Source organism: Oncorhynchus nerka, linkage group LG10, assembly GCF_034236695.1.
Source record: "Oncorhynchus nerka isolate Pitt River linkage group LG10, Oner_Uvic_2.0, whole genome shotgun sequence".
In the NCBI taxonomy this organism is placed as follows: Eukaryota; Metazoa; Chordata; class Actinopteri; order Salmoniformes; family Salmonidae; genus Oncorhynchus; species Oncorhynchus nerka.
This window is the reverse complement of record NC_088405.1, coordinates 19,996,231-20,011,859: the sequence shown is the minus strand read 5'-3', so window position 1 is coordinate 20,011,859 and position 15,629 is coordinate 19,996,231. Positions and strand designations below refer to the sequence as shown.

The following is a 15,629-nucleotide window of genomic DNA, read 5'->3' as shown; positions in this document are numbered from 1 at the left end:
AATGATTGTAAACATGTTATTGTTTCGCATGAGTAGGGCTATTGCACAGGACGTGGTCTGCAAAGCCAAGTTTCCATGCACAGGCTTGGACATGAAATTCCAAATAGCTTAAACTTCACAAGAGGGTGGGGACCCAAATGATATCAAGTTTGTTACAACATCCCTAGCTCAAACACAGAACTGGGGCTAAAGTGTCTCTATGGCAACAATGTAACTGGAGAATTCAAACAAATTGTTGGAAGGTCAGAGCGCATATGGTTTTGTTTAAGAGCCAGGCGAGTTTTTTCATGTTTGGTTCATTATTTACTTTCATAAACTATTAGCTTAATAAGCACCACCACCACCCAGACACTTAGTCTCTGGTTCTTCAGGCTTTGGTCTGGCCACTCTCACTGCATTTCAACAGGGGAGATGTGTCCTGTTTACAATAAAGACAACATCGCTACAATAGAGGGAAGAACCTCACCATAGAAATACAGTAAAAGTTGTCAAAGATATAAATAGTAAAGACAGATTCCCCCAAAAACAACTTAAGTAGTACTTAAAAGTATTTTTTACTGAAGTACTTTACTGAGAAAAGATACCTTAATAGAAAATTACTTAAGTATAAGTGAAAGTCACCCAGTAAAATACTACTTGAGTAAAAGTCTAAAAGAATCTGGTATTAAATGTGCTTAATGTAGTGGTGGAAAAGGCACTCAATTTTCATACTTGAGTAAAAAAGAGAAAGCTATACATCAAATTTCTTATATAAAGCAAACCAGATGGTATGATTTTCCCGTTTAAAAAAAAGTTGGAGACAGTCAGGGGTACACTCAGACATTTACAAACACTGTATTTGTGTTTAGTGAGCCCGCCAGATCAGAGGCAGTAGGAATGACAACACGTTATATTGATAGGTGCTTGAATTGGACCATGTTGCTGTTCTGCCTGAGCAGTCGCAATGTAACAAGTACTTTTGGGTGTCAGGGAAAATGTACGGGAGTAAAAATGCCCTTATTTTCCTTAGGAATGTAGTGGAATAGGTTGTCAAAAATATAAATAATTAAGTACAGATACCCCAACAAAAACTACTTAAGTCATACTTTACGTTACTGGTTTTGAGAAAATAGTTGACACCATACAGTTGATAAAATATTGTATCTGTATTCTGAACACTTTAATAGCTCATTCACTACTAGTTATTGTAGCATTCTTTACTGACTGGATTCCTGTATACCAATACAGTATAACTGTAGATTGACTTCTGCAGCTAAAACACAAAGAGTCAATGCACTTCTACTGTAAAAATCTTAGCGTTTAATTCCAGTAAGTGTACCTTATTTCCAGTAAATTGACCTTTACAGCTTTGTTTCTAGCCAAGTGAGATGAACCAAATAGAAGCCAAATGTATGATGTCACATCCTGCTCTGAAGGACAGGAAGTAGTGTGGAGGTCTTGCTGTCTAAAAAAAGACATGGGATCCGTACCAGGAAGTCTTAAAAGCAGGAATAATTAGTGACAGTGACATGCAGGACACAATGAAACTGAGCAACAGAGTAAAATCTAAAAACATAGATTTATTTGGCAGTAAATGTACAACATTATTTTATACATTCTATAGATGTCGGGTCCATCATACATGCCTTAAATAGTTTATAGATGATTTTCTTTAGAAAAATATTAGTGACATCTAGAATAAAAAGCACCCATTTCAGAGGTATCTTAGTACCAGTGTTGAAATACTCCAAAGTCCAAACCTCTCCATACAACAACTCTTGAATGTGTAAAGCACAGGCTATGAACATGAGAAGTTGTCATGAGTACAGACAGTATAAATGCTATAGAGTAAGTGTGTGTGTGAAGGGAGAACACATTGTCCAAAGACAATGTATGAGGGACAGCTGACAAAAGACTACATGTATGACGGACAGCTGACAAGAGACTACATGTATGACGGACAGCTGACAAGAGAATACATGTATGACAGACAGCTGACAAGTGACTACATGTATGACAGACAGCTGACAAGAGAATACATGTATGACAGACAGCTGACAAGAGAATACATGTATGACAGACAGCTGACAAGAGACTACATGTATGACAGACAGCTGACAAGAGACTACATGTATGACAGACAGCTGACAAGAGACTACATGTATGACAGACAGCTGACAAGAGACTACATGTATGACAGACAGCTGACAAGAGACTACATGTATGACAGACAGCTGACAAGAGACTACATGTATGACAGACAGCTGACAAGAGACTACATGTATGACAGACAGCTGACAAGTGACTACATGTATGACAGACAGCTGACAAGTGACTACATGTATGACAGACAGCTGACAAGTGACTACATGTATGACAGACAGCTGACAAAAGACTACATGTATGACAGACAGCTGACAAGAGACTACATGTATGAGAGACAGCTGACAAAAGACTACATGTATGACGGACAGCTGACAAGAGACTACATGTATGAGAGACAGCTGACAAAAGACTACATGTATGACGGACAGCTGACAAGAGACTACATGTATGACGGACAGCTGACAAGTGACTACATGTATGACGGACAGCTGACAAGTGACTACATGTATGAGAGACAGCTGACTACATGTATGACGGACAGCTGACAAGAGACTACATGTATGAGAGACAGCTGACAAGAGACTACATGTATGACGGACAGCTGACAAGAGACTACATGTATGAGAGACAGCTGACAAGTGACTACATGTATGAGAGACAGCTGACAAGAGACTACATGTATGACGGACAGCTGACAAGAGACTACATGTATGACAGACAGCTGACAAGAGACTACATGTATGAGAGACAGCTGACAAGAGACTACATGTATGAGAGACAGCTGACAAGTGACTACATGTATGAGAGACAGCTGACAAAAGACTACATGTATGACGGACAGCTGACAAGTGACTACATGTATGAGAGACAGCTGACAAGAGACTACATGTATGATAGACAGCTGACAAGAGACTACATGTATGATAGACAGCTGACAAGAGACTACATGTATGAGAGACAGCTGACAAGTGACTGCATGTATGATAGACAGCTGACAAGACACTACATGTATGAGAGACAGCTGACAAGAGACTACATGTATGACGGACAGCTGACAAGAGACTACATGTATGACGGACAGCTGACAAGAGACTACATGTATGATAAGACAGCTGACAAGTGACTGCATGTATGATAGACAGCTGACAAGAGACTACATGTATGACAGACAGCTGACTACATGTATGAGAGACAGCTGACAAGAGACTACATGTATGAGAGACAGCTGACAAGAGACTACATGTATGAGAGACAGCTGACAAGTGACTACATGTATGAGAGACAGCTGACAAAAGACTACATGTATGACGGACAGCTGACAAGAGACTACATGTATGACGGACAGCTGACAAGAGACTACATGTATGACGGACAGCTGACAAGAGACTACATGTATGACGGACAGCTGACAAGAGACTACATGTATGACGGACAGCTGACAAGAGACTACATGTATGACGGACAGCTGACAAGAGACTACATGTATGACGGACAGCTGACAAGAGACTACATGTATGACGGACAGCTGACAAGAGACTACATGTATGACAGACAGCTGACAAGAGAATACATGTATGACAGACAGCTGACAAAAGACTACATGTATGAGAGACAGCTGACAAGAGACTACATGTATGACAGACAGCTGACAAGAGACTACATGTATGACGGACAGCTGACGAGAGACTACATGTATGAGAGACAGCTGACAATAGACTACATGTATGAGAGACAGCTGACAAGAGACTACATGTATGAGAGACAGCTGACAAGAGACTGCATGTATGAGAGACAGCTGACAATAGACTACATGTATGAGAGACAGCTGACAAGACACTACATGTATGAGAGACAGCTGACAAGAGACTGCATGTATGACAGACAGCTGACAAGAGACTACATGTATGAGAGACAGCTGGTGTATTTGTGGTTGTCATTTTTTAATTGGGTGAGGAAAACAGAAGAGTTAAAAAACTTTCCAAGAGTCGTTGTCCACAGTGACCTTCTCCAACCTGTCTGTCTGTGTGTTTTACTTGATCTCCCCACAGTCCGTGATGGCGATTTTCTTTACCACACCACCGTCATGACAACCAAAGGATTCCATCTTGAAGACTACCTCCATGCCCTCCTTCACCTGACCAAAGACCACATGCTTATCATTCAACCTGAGAGAGACGGAGAGAGAGAGGTGCAGTCACCAGTGAAGCTGACCAAAATGGAAATGATCTAACCGGTGTCTAAAACATAACCTACCATTCAGTTTTAACTGTGCAGATGAAGAACTGAGAACCGTTTGTGTTCGCCCCTGAATTTGCCATGGATAAGATACCTAAAACAAAGGAAACATCAGAGCTTGCAGTATAGTACCAGTTAATTCATGTACATTGTCAATTGTATACTGAACAAAAATATAAAACGCAACATCAAATCCAATTGTATGTGACATGTGCCGAATACAACCATGAAATGCTTACTTACAAGCCCTTAACCAACAATGCAGTTCAATAAATAGAGTTAAGAATATATTGACCTTATAAAAAATAAAAAAATAATAACTAACACATTAAAATAACAATAACGAGGCTATATACGGGGGTACCGGTACCGAGTCAATGTGCGGGGGTACAGGTTAGTAGAGGTAATTTGTACAATTTCAAAGATTTTACTGAGTTACAGTTTATATAAGGAAAGCAGTCCATTTAAATAAATAAATTAGGCCCTAATGTATGGATTACATTAGGAGAGCAGTCATGGGTGAGTCTGTGAGGGCAAAATAAACACCCACTGGGGAGCCAGGCTCAGCCAATCAGAATGAGTTTCTCTATTACAGACAGAAATACTCCTCAGCACCCCCCGACCATCCCTCAGATGATCCCATAGGTGAAGAAGTCGGATGTGGAGGGCTGGCGTGATTACACATGGTCTGCGGTTGTGAGGCTGGTTGGACGTGCTGCCAAATTCTCTAAAACGACATTGGAGGCAGCTTATGGTAGAGAAATTAACAATACATTCCCTGGCAACAGCTCTGGTGGACATTCCTGCAGTCAGAGTGCCAATTGCACGCTCCCTCAAAACCTGAGACATCTGTGGCATTCTGTTGTGTGACAAGACAGCACATTTTAAAATGGCCTTTTATTTTCCCCAGCACAAGGTGCACCTGTGTAAATATCATGCGGTTTAATCAGCTTCTTGATATGCCACACCTATCAGGTGGACAGATTATCTTGGCAAAGGAGAAAGTCTCACTAACAAGGATATTAACAAATTTGTGCACAACATTTGAGTGAAATAAGCTTTTTGTGCATATGAAAAATGTCTGGGATTTTTTTTTCTTCAGCTCATGAAACAAACACTTTACATGTTGCGTTTATATTTTTGTTCAGTGTATATACACACACAATATGACTATCAAGGCTTCCATTTCTCCAAACTTTGTTTCTGTGAATCAAGTCCTTTAACATAATAAATCGATAGGAACACTGTGGTGTAACTGGCTGTAGGGCATTGAGCAGCAGCTAGAACACATCTGGATTGGGTAAAGGTCTATTTCCAGGTTGTCATTGTGCAAGAGAACACACCCTGAGCTGAAGAAGTGTCCATTTATCAACATGGGGTTAAGGTTTAGTAAAAAAAAAATTGTATGCTAGATGGGATGTTGACTTGCTTGGAAAGTAGGTCATTTGTACCGTGTTGAAATAACCTGTCTGTGTAGTCAATAACACCATCTAGTGGAGAGGAGAGCCTTTACAACAACTCTTCAACGCATGTTTTACACACTAGGGTCAACTAACCATTGTCTACTGTCTTCTATTACATTTTCCCCCTAATTTATCCAGCATGGAGCCAACAACAACGGTGGATGCATAACCAGGCTAGCCCAGTACAGCTCAGCCCAGTTTAGATCTGCCCGGTACAGCTCAGTTTGGCCCTAATGTGTGATTAAGGGAACAGAGGTCAGAGACAGAGGAGTTCGCTGGTTTAGTGGTCTAACATACCTGGCCCGTTGTGTTTCAGTTTGAAGTTCTCGTCTTTAAACTTGGTCCCGTATATGGACTTCCCTCCAGTCCCATTGTGATGCGTGAAATCTCCTCCCTGAGGGCAGAGTGAGTTAGTGCTCTTACTTTAAGACAACACCACCACACAACATTGTAAATAAATACAACCTTCATAAGGGCCACGTATAGTAGTGTAATGAAACAGGCAGGGAGAGTGAGCTTGTCCACAGTGGTCGGTAAACCCTCAACTTTCTGGCCAAAAGCCCTGGGTCACTACATTTACTCCCTCCTTTCAAAGAGCATGTCCTCGGGCTAGCCTTAACAGGACGACACCTTACTGGAACGCGATCACCGGCCTAGCACATCTGTGGGGTCCAATCACGTCTGTGTAATGAAACAGGCAGGGAGAGTGAGCTTGTCTGGGAGTGGTCGGCAAACCCTCAACCTTTTGGCCCGTAGTCCTGTGCGCCATCGCTTGTGTCACAAAAGCATTCTGCAGTGGCAGAGTCGATATCAGAGCTTATAAACACAGGGTCGCTACAGTAGAGATACAATTTCAATGAGGGACCAAAATATTTCAATCGTTGCAGAACACAGAGTCAAAGTGATAGCCAAACAAGACCGTTTACATAGAAAGAGGTTTCTCTATGACAAGGTTTCCCAAACTCAGTCTTGGAGTCTTCCATGGGTGCACATTTGGGTTTTTGCACTAATACTACACAACTGATTAAAATAATTAACTCATCATCAAGCGTTGATTATTTGAATCAGCTGAGTGAGTAGTGCTCGGGCAAAAACAAACATGTGCACTCATGGAAGACCCCAGGACCGAGTTTGGGAAACCCTGCTCTATGATAAGGTAAGCCCGGATACAGTACCTGACACATGAACTCAGGAATCACTCTGTGGAACACTGATCCTTTGTATCCAAAGCCATGTTCCCAGTGCACAGTGCTCTAAAGTTCTCTGTCAGAAAACAACAACATCAATTCACTACTACGTAAAACACAATGTAAGGTTATACAGTGCAGTATTTTATTTGTTGTCATTGTCCAGGTAAGTCTCATTGACTGGCTATTTCTATAGAACACAAATCAATGTTTACCTGCTGTTTTGGGCACAGCAGCTGCATTCAACTGTAATGAAATGTCAATAAAGGACAATGTCAGGTTAGTTAGGTAGATAAGCAGGTTTAATGTATTGATTGGTTCCCATGATTATTTCTAGTCTGTCGTTTTCTATGTCTAAACAGTGTATTGATAGCCAGCTAGTTAGATAATAGTCTTTGTTGCTAGAAGCTAGCTGGATAGTTTTGCCCTTTTCTCTACATGAACATACTTGCTAGCCATAGCAATCTTATCAACACCCCAATCAGCTCATTATCCTTTTAGCAGAAAGAGGGGTGTGACTGTAGTTAAAACCAACTGCAAATGAATGGGCTTATAGCTACTTCAACAACTAAGCATGGCTACCTATCTAGCTAGCTAGATAACTATTTTAACTAGCTAAGCAAGCTCTGCTAGACATGCCGTAAAATGAACCGTCAACTTGTGCAGAAAATAGCGTTATTCTATGTAGGTATGTGTATCTGCCTTTTTACTGTTATTTTGTGTAGCTAACTTAGGTAACGTTAGCTGGCTAATGTCAGATTTAGCTTGCTACCGGGTCAGCATCTACGCTAGCTAGCTACGTTAGTTAGCAAGCTACCTCTATAATGATTCGTCCCAGAGGTTCGTTGTCAGCTGCGATGTCAAAATACACGACTGGATTCTTTACGGGTCCAGACGAAAACAACCTGGTCGCAGCAATTGCCAAAGAGCAATATTTTATACGATTTTTCATTTGCAACATCTTTGCATAGTTGTCAACATGAAGTTCTGAGGATGGGGGTGTGTACACATGACGTCTCTTAGACCCCAACAGCGACACAGAATGATGACGTTGTGAACATAAACAGATTTGTATTTTTATTTAAACGTTATTTAACTAGGGCAGTCAGTTAAGAACACATTCTTATTAACAATGACAGCTTACAACGATCAAACCCGTACGACGCTGGGCCAAATGTGCGCCGCCCAATGGGACACAATCACGGCCGGTTGTGATACAGCCTGGATTCGAACCAGGGTGTCTAGTGACGCCTCTAGCACTGAGATGCAGTGACTTAGACTGCTGCTAGTCCATGAAAAGTAATAATACATCTCTGTGTCTACAATATTAAATAGTATTTTCGTTGTAATTGTCAATGTCTTATTCCGCTCTCCATCAAAGCACCAATATATACATTTAATTAGCATTACAAAACAATCCCCATCAAATTCCATCCGTTTAAGAGAGATACATTTCAAATAAATGTTTTATACATGTTTTTATACTTCAAGGGGTCTTAAAAATAACAAAATTATCCTTGGTATGACCTTAAAACAATGTTATATAATTTAGATAATCCCCTCACCCCCCTTCAGTTTATACAGGGCTTATACATGTCTTCCCTAGGAGGGGTGCGTCACTTGAGTGGGTAGAGTCATTGACGTGGTCTTCCTGTCTGGGTTGGCGCCCCCCCTTGGGTTGTGCCGTGGCGGAGATCTTTGTGGGCTATACTCGGCCTTGTCTCAGGATGGTAAGTTGGTGGTTGAAGATATCCCTTTAGCGGTGTGGGGGCTGTGCTTTGGCAAAGTGGGTGGGGTTATATCCTGCCTGTTTGGCCCTGTCCGGGGATATCATCGGATGGGGCCACAGTGTCTCCTGACCCCTCCTGTCTCAGCCTCCAGTATTTATGCTGCAGTAGTTTATGTGTCGGGGGCTAGGGTCAGTATTATTTCTCCTGTCTTATCCGGTGTCCTGTGTGAATTTAAGTATGCTCTCTCTTATTCTCTCTTTCTCTCTCTCTTTCTTTCAGAGGACCTGAGCCCTATGACCATGCCTCAGGACTACCTGGCATGATGACTCCTTGCTGTCCCCAGTCCACCTGGCCGTGCTGCTGCTCCAGTTTAAACTGTTCTGCCTGCAGCTATGGAACCCTTACCTGTTCACCGGACGTGCTACCTGTCCCAGACCTGCTGTTTCAACTCTCTAGAGACAGCAGGAGCGGTAGAGATACTCTCAATGATCGGCTATGAAAAGCCAACTGACATTTACTCCTGAGGTGCTGACCAGTTTCACCCTCAACAACTACTGTGATTATTATTTGACCCTGCTGGTCATTTATGAACATTTGAACATCTTGGCCATGTTCTGTTGTAATCTCCACCCGGCACAGCCAGAAGAGGACTGGCCACATAGCCTGGTTCCTCTCTAGGTTTCTTCCTAGGATTTGGCCTTTCTAGGGAGTTTTTCCTAGCCACCGTGCTTCTACACCTGCATTGCTTGCTGTTTGGGGTTTTATAGGCTGGATTTCTGTACAGCACTTTGATATATCAGCTGATGTAAGAAGGGCTATATAAATACATTTGATTTGATGAGTTAAATGTGTTATAAACAGCCTCTTCCTTTTTAGGGTAATTTCAAAGGGTGCATGCATGTAATGTGTGTTTTGCTTGTGAGAGCCTTATTATATAACTATCATATTGTTATAAAGGGTCTTTATACTGACTTGACTGTCAGTTGGTCTTGATAGATCCAGAATTCTCCACTGTGATTTTGTCTGGTGGTTGATGTTACATAGGGCATAGAACTTAAGATGTATTAGAAAACCAAGATCACGAGTTTCATCTGAATACATATTTATTAGATAAATATTAGGATGTCACGTCATCTAACTACATACAGTTTTGCAAGACTAAAAATCACAATTCATTTTTTTCTGACCAGTTTAGAATATGAAATGACTGTACACAGAATGTACAAAACAAAAAAGACAACTGCCACTTGGTGTGCCAATCACTTCAGATTGTACCTTGGTAGTAATATTTTTTGCCTAATTGTGTAAAAACTGTAAATTTGCCAAAATTGTACAAACTGTAAATTTGGTATCAACAATCTTTAGGAACCACTCATGGTTCCCACGTCCCGATTTATTCCTCAAAATTATCTTTATTATGTTGTTGTAGTAGCACCTTTATAAAGTACACAAGTAATAGAGAGAAATACACATTACACAAAGGGAAACACATGTTTCTTTTTTTTCTCCTTTTCCAACACCCCCATGTTTGAGAAGTAGATAAAGTATCTTACATGAATGAACATGTGGTTGGAGACAGAGGGCTGTACAGACTATCAAACACAGACTCCATTTCCCACAATTCAACAGTCTCTTCTGACAGGAGGATGCAAACTTTACAAATTCTAAATACACAATGCGCATCATTGCCCCGTGTGGCGAAAATGTCTACATTTCTGTAAGTTAATGTATCTCTATCTGTCATTTACACTATATACATGCATCCCTCAGAGACCCTCCAGACCCTATTCCTGCATGTTAGTGACAGAAAACAGAGGGCAGGGGATCACATCTCCCATTTTCTTTAAATGAAAATACATTGCACCCTCTAACTAACACACTCCACTTGTGTCCATTGACTGTACATCTACAGTTTGGTGTGGAGCCTGAACCTCGGACAAGGCGTATGGAGAGTAATGTTGATAGACCAGACTTCAGCATCATGTCTACACAGATCTACAGATAGACAGGGCAGGGGAGTCAAAATACCTCACTGTGGCAGTGCATTGTCTTCAACAAACAGACATAGACACAGACAGACAGACAGACTAAAATATCCTAGGGTCAGTTGCATTCAGGTGATTCAACCAGCGTTGGGGATCATTCTTAAGTCCTAAAAATAACCACCGATTGAGAAGTCTTCAATTTCATTTAGTAGCCTACATGATCTGAAGTAAACCAAATTATGATTATTCTCACAGTCACTGAATAATTACAGAAAATAACTTAAAATAGGAGAACAATATCAAAAATGCTACGAGGATAGAATAATACGCAGGATGATCTTGTGTTGTACAAAACAGGATTCACAAAAATAAAAAATAACTCACATTCAATTCCAGAGGGTATTACAATTTAGACTTGACTTAAACAAAAATGATAGAGGGTCAAGTCACTTTCCTCTACTTTCCCCCAATACATTAGCAAACATTTTTAAAGCATATATTGTCAGGATGGCAACCATTTTGAAGTATTGTCTTTATAAACCATTGTGGTTCCTTTTGAACAAAAGTTGACAAAATACAGTTTAACAGTAACAAGACATAGGAAATGCAGTGCAACCACACATCTGTTCAGAACACTTTTTGATTGGCTCCCTAAGTGTATGGTTTTGATGTATTGTGTAACCTTTATTTAACTAGGCAAGTCAGTTAAGAACATATTCTTATTTACAATGACGGCCTACCCCCAGCCAAACCCTAACCCGGAAGACGCTGGGCCAATTGTGAGCCGCCCTATGATACTCCAAATCACGACCGGTTGTGATACACCCTGGCATCTAACCAGGGTCTGTAGTGACGCCTCTAGCACTGAGATGCAGTGCCTTAGACCATATTATTCTTACATTATAGTAGATGTCCAAGCTAACTCCTTCTACAAACTGTAGGATAACTTTGGTGATGCATCACGCATGGCCATTTTCCAATGAACAGTAGAAATGAAACAAACATGAAAAGAAAAAAGCTGGACATTAGCCAAAATCATTCCTTTGCAAGAAAATGTCAAATAAAATCATGATAAAAAAAATGCAATGGCTAGAATGTTTCTGGCTAATCTAGAACAAAGACCATTGGCACACATGCACTTCTTAACACCACACAGTATGGTTACAGGAGCAATTGCAGGCCTGTAGAACAGAGGAAGTCTCACGTTAAAGAGGGATCTGGCTCTATTAGAATGGCCGACTATCTTTTGCAACACTAGCTGTGTCTCTATGATAGACTAAATAAGGACGGACTCTGTACTTCTCTTTTTCTATCACTCTCATCCTCACTCTTTCTCTAGCACATACACACAAATACACACACAGATACACACATACTTCTCCATCATTCTAAGCCAAAACAAATGTTTTTGTAAAATGTACTTTTGCATAGCCCACTGTCCGATATGGCATTGTACTGTAACACCAGGGAAGAGAAACTTGAACAACATTGGAGGGGGGCGATAGACAGACTGAATAGAGTTAACAGTGCTGATTCTTATGTAGACTGGGTGGGCTAGCTAGCTAGGTTAGGATCCTCATCCACAGGCCTTGGTCTCTCCTCCCAGGGCTCTGCCTGCCATGTGGTGTGGTGTGACCCACTGTCGGTTGTGCTTCAGTTAGACTGGATGGTACGTACCCAGTGATGACGGACGTCCCGTTGGAAATACACACTATGAGCTAAAGGTCAGAGGTTATAAGAACACACTGTAGGTCAAAGGTCAGGGGTTAAAGGCTGTGGTCTCAGGGGGTCAGGGCTTGGAAGAACACACGTCAAAAGAGGATAGATATAAACACTGGCCAGGACAAGAAGATGACTTTTCTTCCCTATTCATGTATTTTTTTTCCTTTTTTTTGTATAAGGGGGAAATAAGGACGATACAAAATGCTACAACACTTTTCCCTAAAAGCTGTGTGACGTCCTCCACATAGAACGTCATTATTAGCTGCACAGTTTAAGTTGGAAAAGACAAGAGATAAAATATCACTGAAGGGGTAGACAACCGACATGGCCGTCGATGTTGTCGGCCGGAGGAGCTCCGCAGCGGAGAAGTGTAAAGAGTCTTTACACGAGGAAGAGTGTGTGTGAGGAAGAGGAAGTGAGGTCATGAGTGCATTTCCTGTTTCCAAACTCTGTCACACACAGTGTCCACTCCCTGTCATCCTCATCATCGCCTCATGTTCTGACAGATGACCTCAGCGTTGCTCCTATGCCACCTACACGTCTTTGTGTGTGTGTGTGACTTGACGATGTCCCCACTACCAGTCCATATGAGGACGACGGTGTGTCTATGGACTCTATGGAGAGTCCAGCTGGTTGGACACACCCTGTGGTGTGTGTGTCTGTCTGTGGAGAAGGTTTGGGTTCGGCTCGAGCGGTGAAGGTGAAAGGTTAATTGTTCTCGAAGAGGGAGAGGAGGTCATCGTTGCTGTTGGAGGGGAGGTCTGGAGGATCCAGATAGGACAGGAGCTCATCTGGGTTGGCCAGCTCTGGAAGCAGCTGTAGAGAGAGAGAGAGAAAGAGAAAGGGAGGGAGGGAAAGAAAGGAAGAGGGGGGGAGAGAGAGGAAGAGAGAGAGCGAGAGAGAAAGAGAGCGAGACAGATGGACCGAGAGAGAAAGATATAAGGGAAGAGATACGCATTGTCATTAGACTTCTCACTTCTATCCAAAGAGTCCATTTAAACAACTAAAGGTATGAACATACTATAGCAGTTGACTTTTCCCATCAAACCATAGTTAGGCAATGAGAAAAGGGTTCTTGCTATCCAGAATCCTTGGGACGTCCCAACTCTGACCATACCCCATTGAAGTTGAAATGTAAAATAGTTATGTGTGAGAGTTAAGGTTAGGTAAGGGTTATGGTTAGGATTTAGGGAACGGCCGTCCCAAGGATCCTGGGTTGCACTAACAATGAGATAAGGTTTAGCAGACGATGCTAACGCTACTTAAATGATGTTCGCATCCGTAAGCACGATGTCACAATGATGTCACACTTACATCTAGGGAGGGCTCAGGCATGTCACCACTAATTTGACCTTCGATGCCCGAGGACGAGTGGTTAAAGTTCATATCGCCATGCGGGCGACTGTTCTGGCCTTGCTGCTGTTGGGGAGTTGGGGCCTGCTGGCGAGGGGGCTGCAACGATTGGCTGCTGTGATGCAATGACTGCCCTGCTTGGCTGCCACCGTGATGTAACGACTGGCTGTTGGGGTGAGGAGGCATGTGTGCACTCTGCTGTTGCATGGAATTATGGTGCTGATCAGTGGTGGAAGGGTGAGACATCTGAGGAGAGAGAGAGACATAGGGAGGGAGAGAGAGACAGAGAGAGAGAGATATGGAGGGAGAGAGAGATAGAGAGGGAGAGAGATATGGAGAGAGAGACATAGGGAGGGAGAGAGAGAGACAGAGAGAGAGAGATATGGAGAGAGAGAGAGATATGGAGAGAGAGAGAGACAGAGAGACAGAGATATGGAGAGAGAGAGATATGGAGGGAGAGAGATATGGAGAGAGAGACATAGGGAAGGAGGGATGGAGAGAGAGACAGAGAGAGAGAGATATGGAGAGAGAGAGAGATATGGAGGGAGAGAGATAGGGAAGGAGGGATGGAGAGAAAGAGAGAGACAGAGAAAGGAGTGTGGTTTAAAGTAAGCTCGGAGCTGACATACAGAGGGTGACATGAGCAAGACTGCCAAGACACGCTGTGCACAATGCCAATGCTGCCGTGATCCAGATCAGTGCTTTTCTTTGACAGGTATTACAACAACATATACGAGATTATTTACAACGGTGTGCAAGTATTACTATTCCTTTCATACGACACTTTTTGTACTCTGCACCTGGGAAATGTTTGGATGTGGGTATTTTACTTTTTCTATGAGGATTTTCAACAACTCTGGTGTGAGCCCTGGTGGTTGGTGGTGGAGGGGACTTACGGGGTCATTGATGCCGTGGCTGAGGGGCTTGTCCTGGGATAGGAGAACCACAGGAACGTCTGGGAGGTGGGACAGCTGAGGGGGGTTGATAAAGTCACTCATGGGGGATCCTCCTCCCCCTCTCAGTCCACCTCCTCCTCCTCCCCCGCCTGAGGGGTTACCGTGGGGGAAGTCAAAGTTCCCGTGGCCGTGGTAATTGTTGCCTAGCAGCACAGAGAAACACAAATAAGGGGAGAGATTTCTTAAGTTGTTTTACCTACCTTAGTATGACTGTAGTTGCTCTGGATAAGAGTGTCTACTAAATAACAAACATTTAAAATGTAAATGCAATATCTGAATTCTGAAAATGGTCATTACCTGGGCCTCTGGGGCCACCGTACTCCCCTGGGTTTCCCCCGGTGCCGCCTCCCCCGTGCTGAGCAGGGCCTGATGGGTAATGGGAGGGGCCAGGGCCCAGCTGGGCGATCATCTCCATGACGTTGGGCATGGTCATCTGGGAGGGGCTCATGGTCTTTAAGCGTTTGGCCAGCGGTCCATCAGGGTCTTCTTTAATATGGAGGTCAGACTTGATGGGCACCGGCCGCCAGCTACATGTTGGGTCAATAGTCACCTCCTCAAACTCCGAACTACGGCAAAAGGAAGGGGACATTTTTATACAGTCCAATATTGTGGAAAAGTCCAGTATGGTAGTAATATTGGGAATACTGGAAAAGAACATTAAGCACTGCGGGTTGAAGGAGGAAATATTCATGGTCCTAGACACTATAGAAATACTGGTGGGAATACTGGAAAAGAACATGAAGCACTGTAGGTTGAAGAAGGGAATATTTATGGTCCTAGACACTATAGAAATACTGGTGGGAATACTGGAAAAGAACATGAAGCACTGCAGGTTGAAGGTTGAAGGGGAATATTTATGGTCCTAGACACTATAGAAATACTGGTGGGAATACTGGAAAAGAACATGAAGCAC

At 42.6% G+C, this 15,629-nt stretch overlaps 3 protein-coding genes across 7 annotated transcripts in view; 1 reads left to right on the top strand and 2 right to left on the bottom strand.

Annotated features, from left to right (window-relative positions):
* The window catches only part of LOC115136310 (zinc finger CCHC domain-containing protein 24), a 97,152-nt gene extending 87,481 nt beyond the window's left edge, over positions 1-9,671 (top strand). The window contains exon 5 of the mRNA XM_065023109.1: positions 8,980-9,671. Within this exon, the coding sequence (XP_064879181.1) occupies positions 8,980-9,023 (44 nt within the window). The 3' untranslated portion in view covers positions 9,024-9,671. The remainder of the gene's footprint in view (positions 1-8,979) is intronic.
* ppifa (peptidylprolyl isomerase Fa) lies at positions 1,540-8,000 on the bottom strand. Its single transcript, XM_029669135.2, is given in 7 exon segments — positions 1,540-4,250; positions 4,339-4,414; positions 6,081-6,177; positions 6,959-7,017; positions 7,020-7,046; positions 7,186-7,216; positions 7,788-8,000. Coding segments are annotated over 7 exon segments (570 nt in total). The 5' UTR covers positions 7,932-8,000; the 3' UTR covers positions 1,540-4,114.
* Positions 9,672-9,785: 114 nt separating the features above from the next.
* LOC115134985 (zinc finger MIZ domain-containing protein 1-like) overlaps positions 9,786-15,629 on the bottom strand; it is a 288,705-nt gene continuing 282,861 nt past the window's right edge. For all 5 annotated transcript variants that reach the window (XM_065023103.1, XM_065023106.1, XM_065023104.1 and 2 more), the window contains 4 exons: positions 15,014-15,282; positions 14,657-14,859; positions 13,722-14,006; positions 9,786-13,223 (listed from right to left, as the gene is read on the bottom strand). In XM_065023103.1, coding sequence (XP_064879175.1) covers positions 13,116-13,223; positions 13,722-14,006; positions 14,657-14,859; positions 15,014-15,282 — 865 coding nt within the window. In that variant the 3' untranslated portion in view covers positions 9,786-13,115. The remainder of the gene's footprint in view (positions 13,224-13,721; positions 14,007-14,656; positions 14,860-15,013; positions 15,283-15,629) is intronic.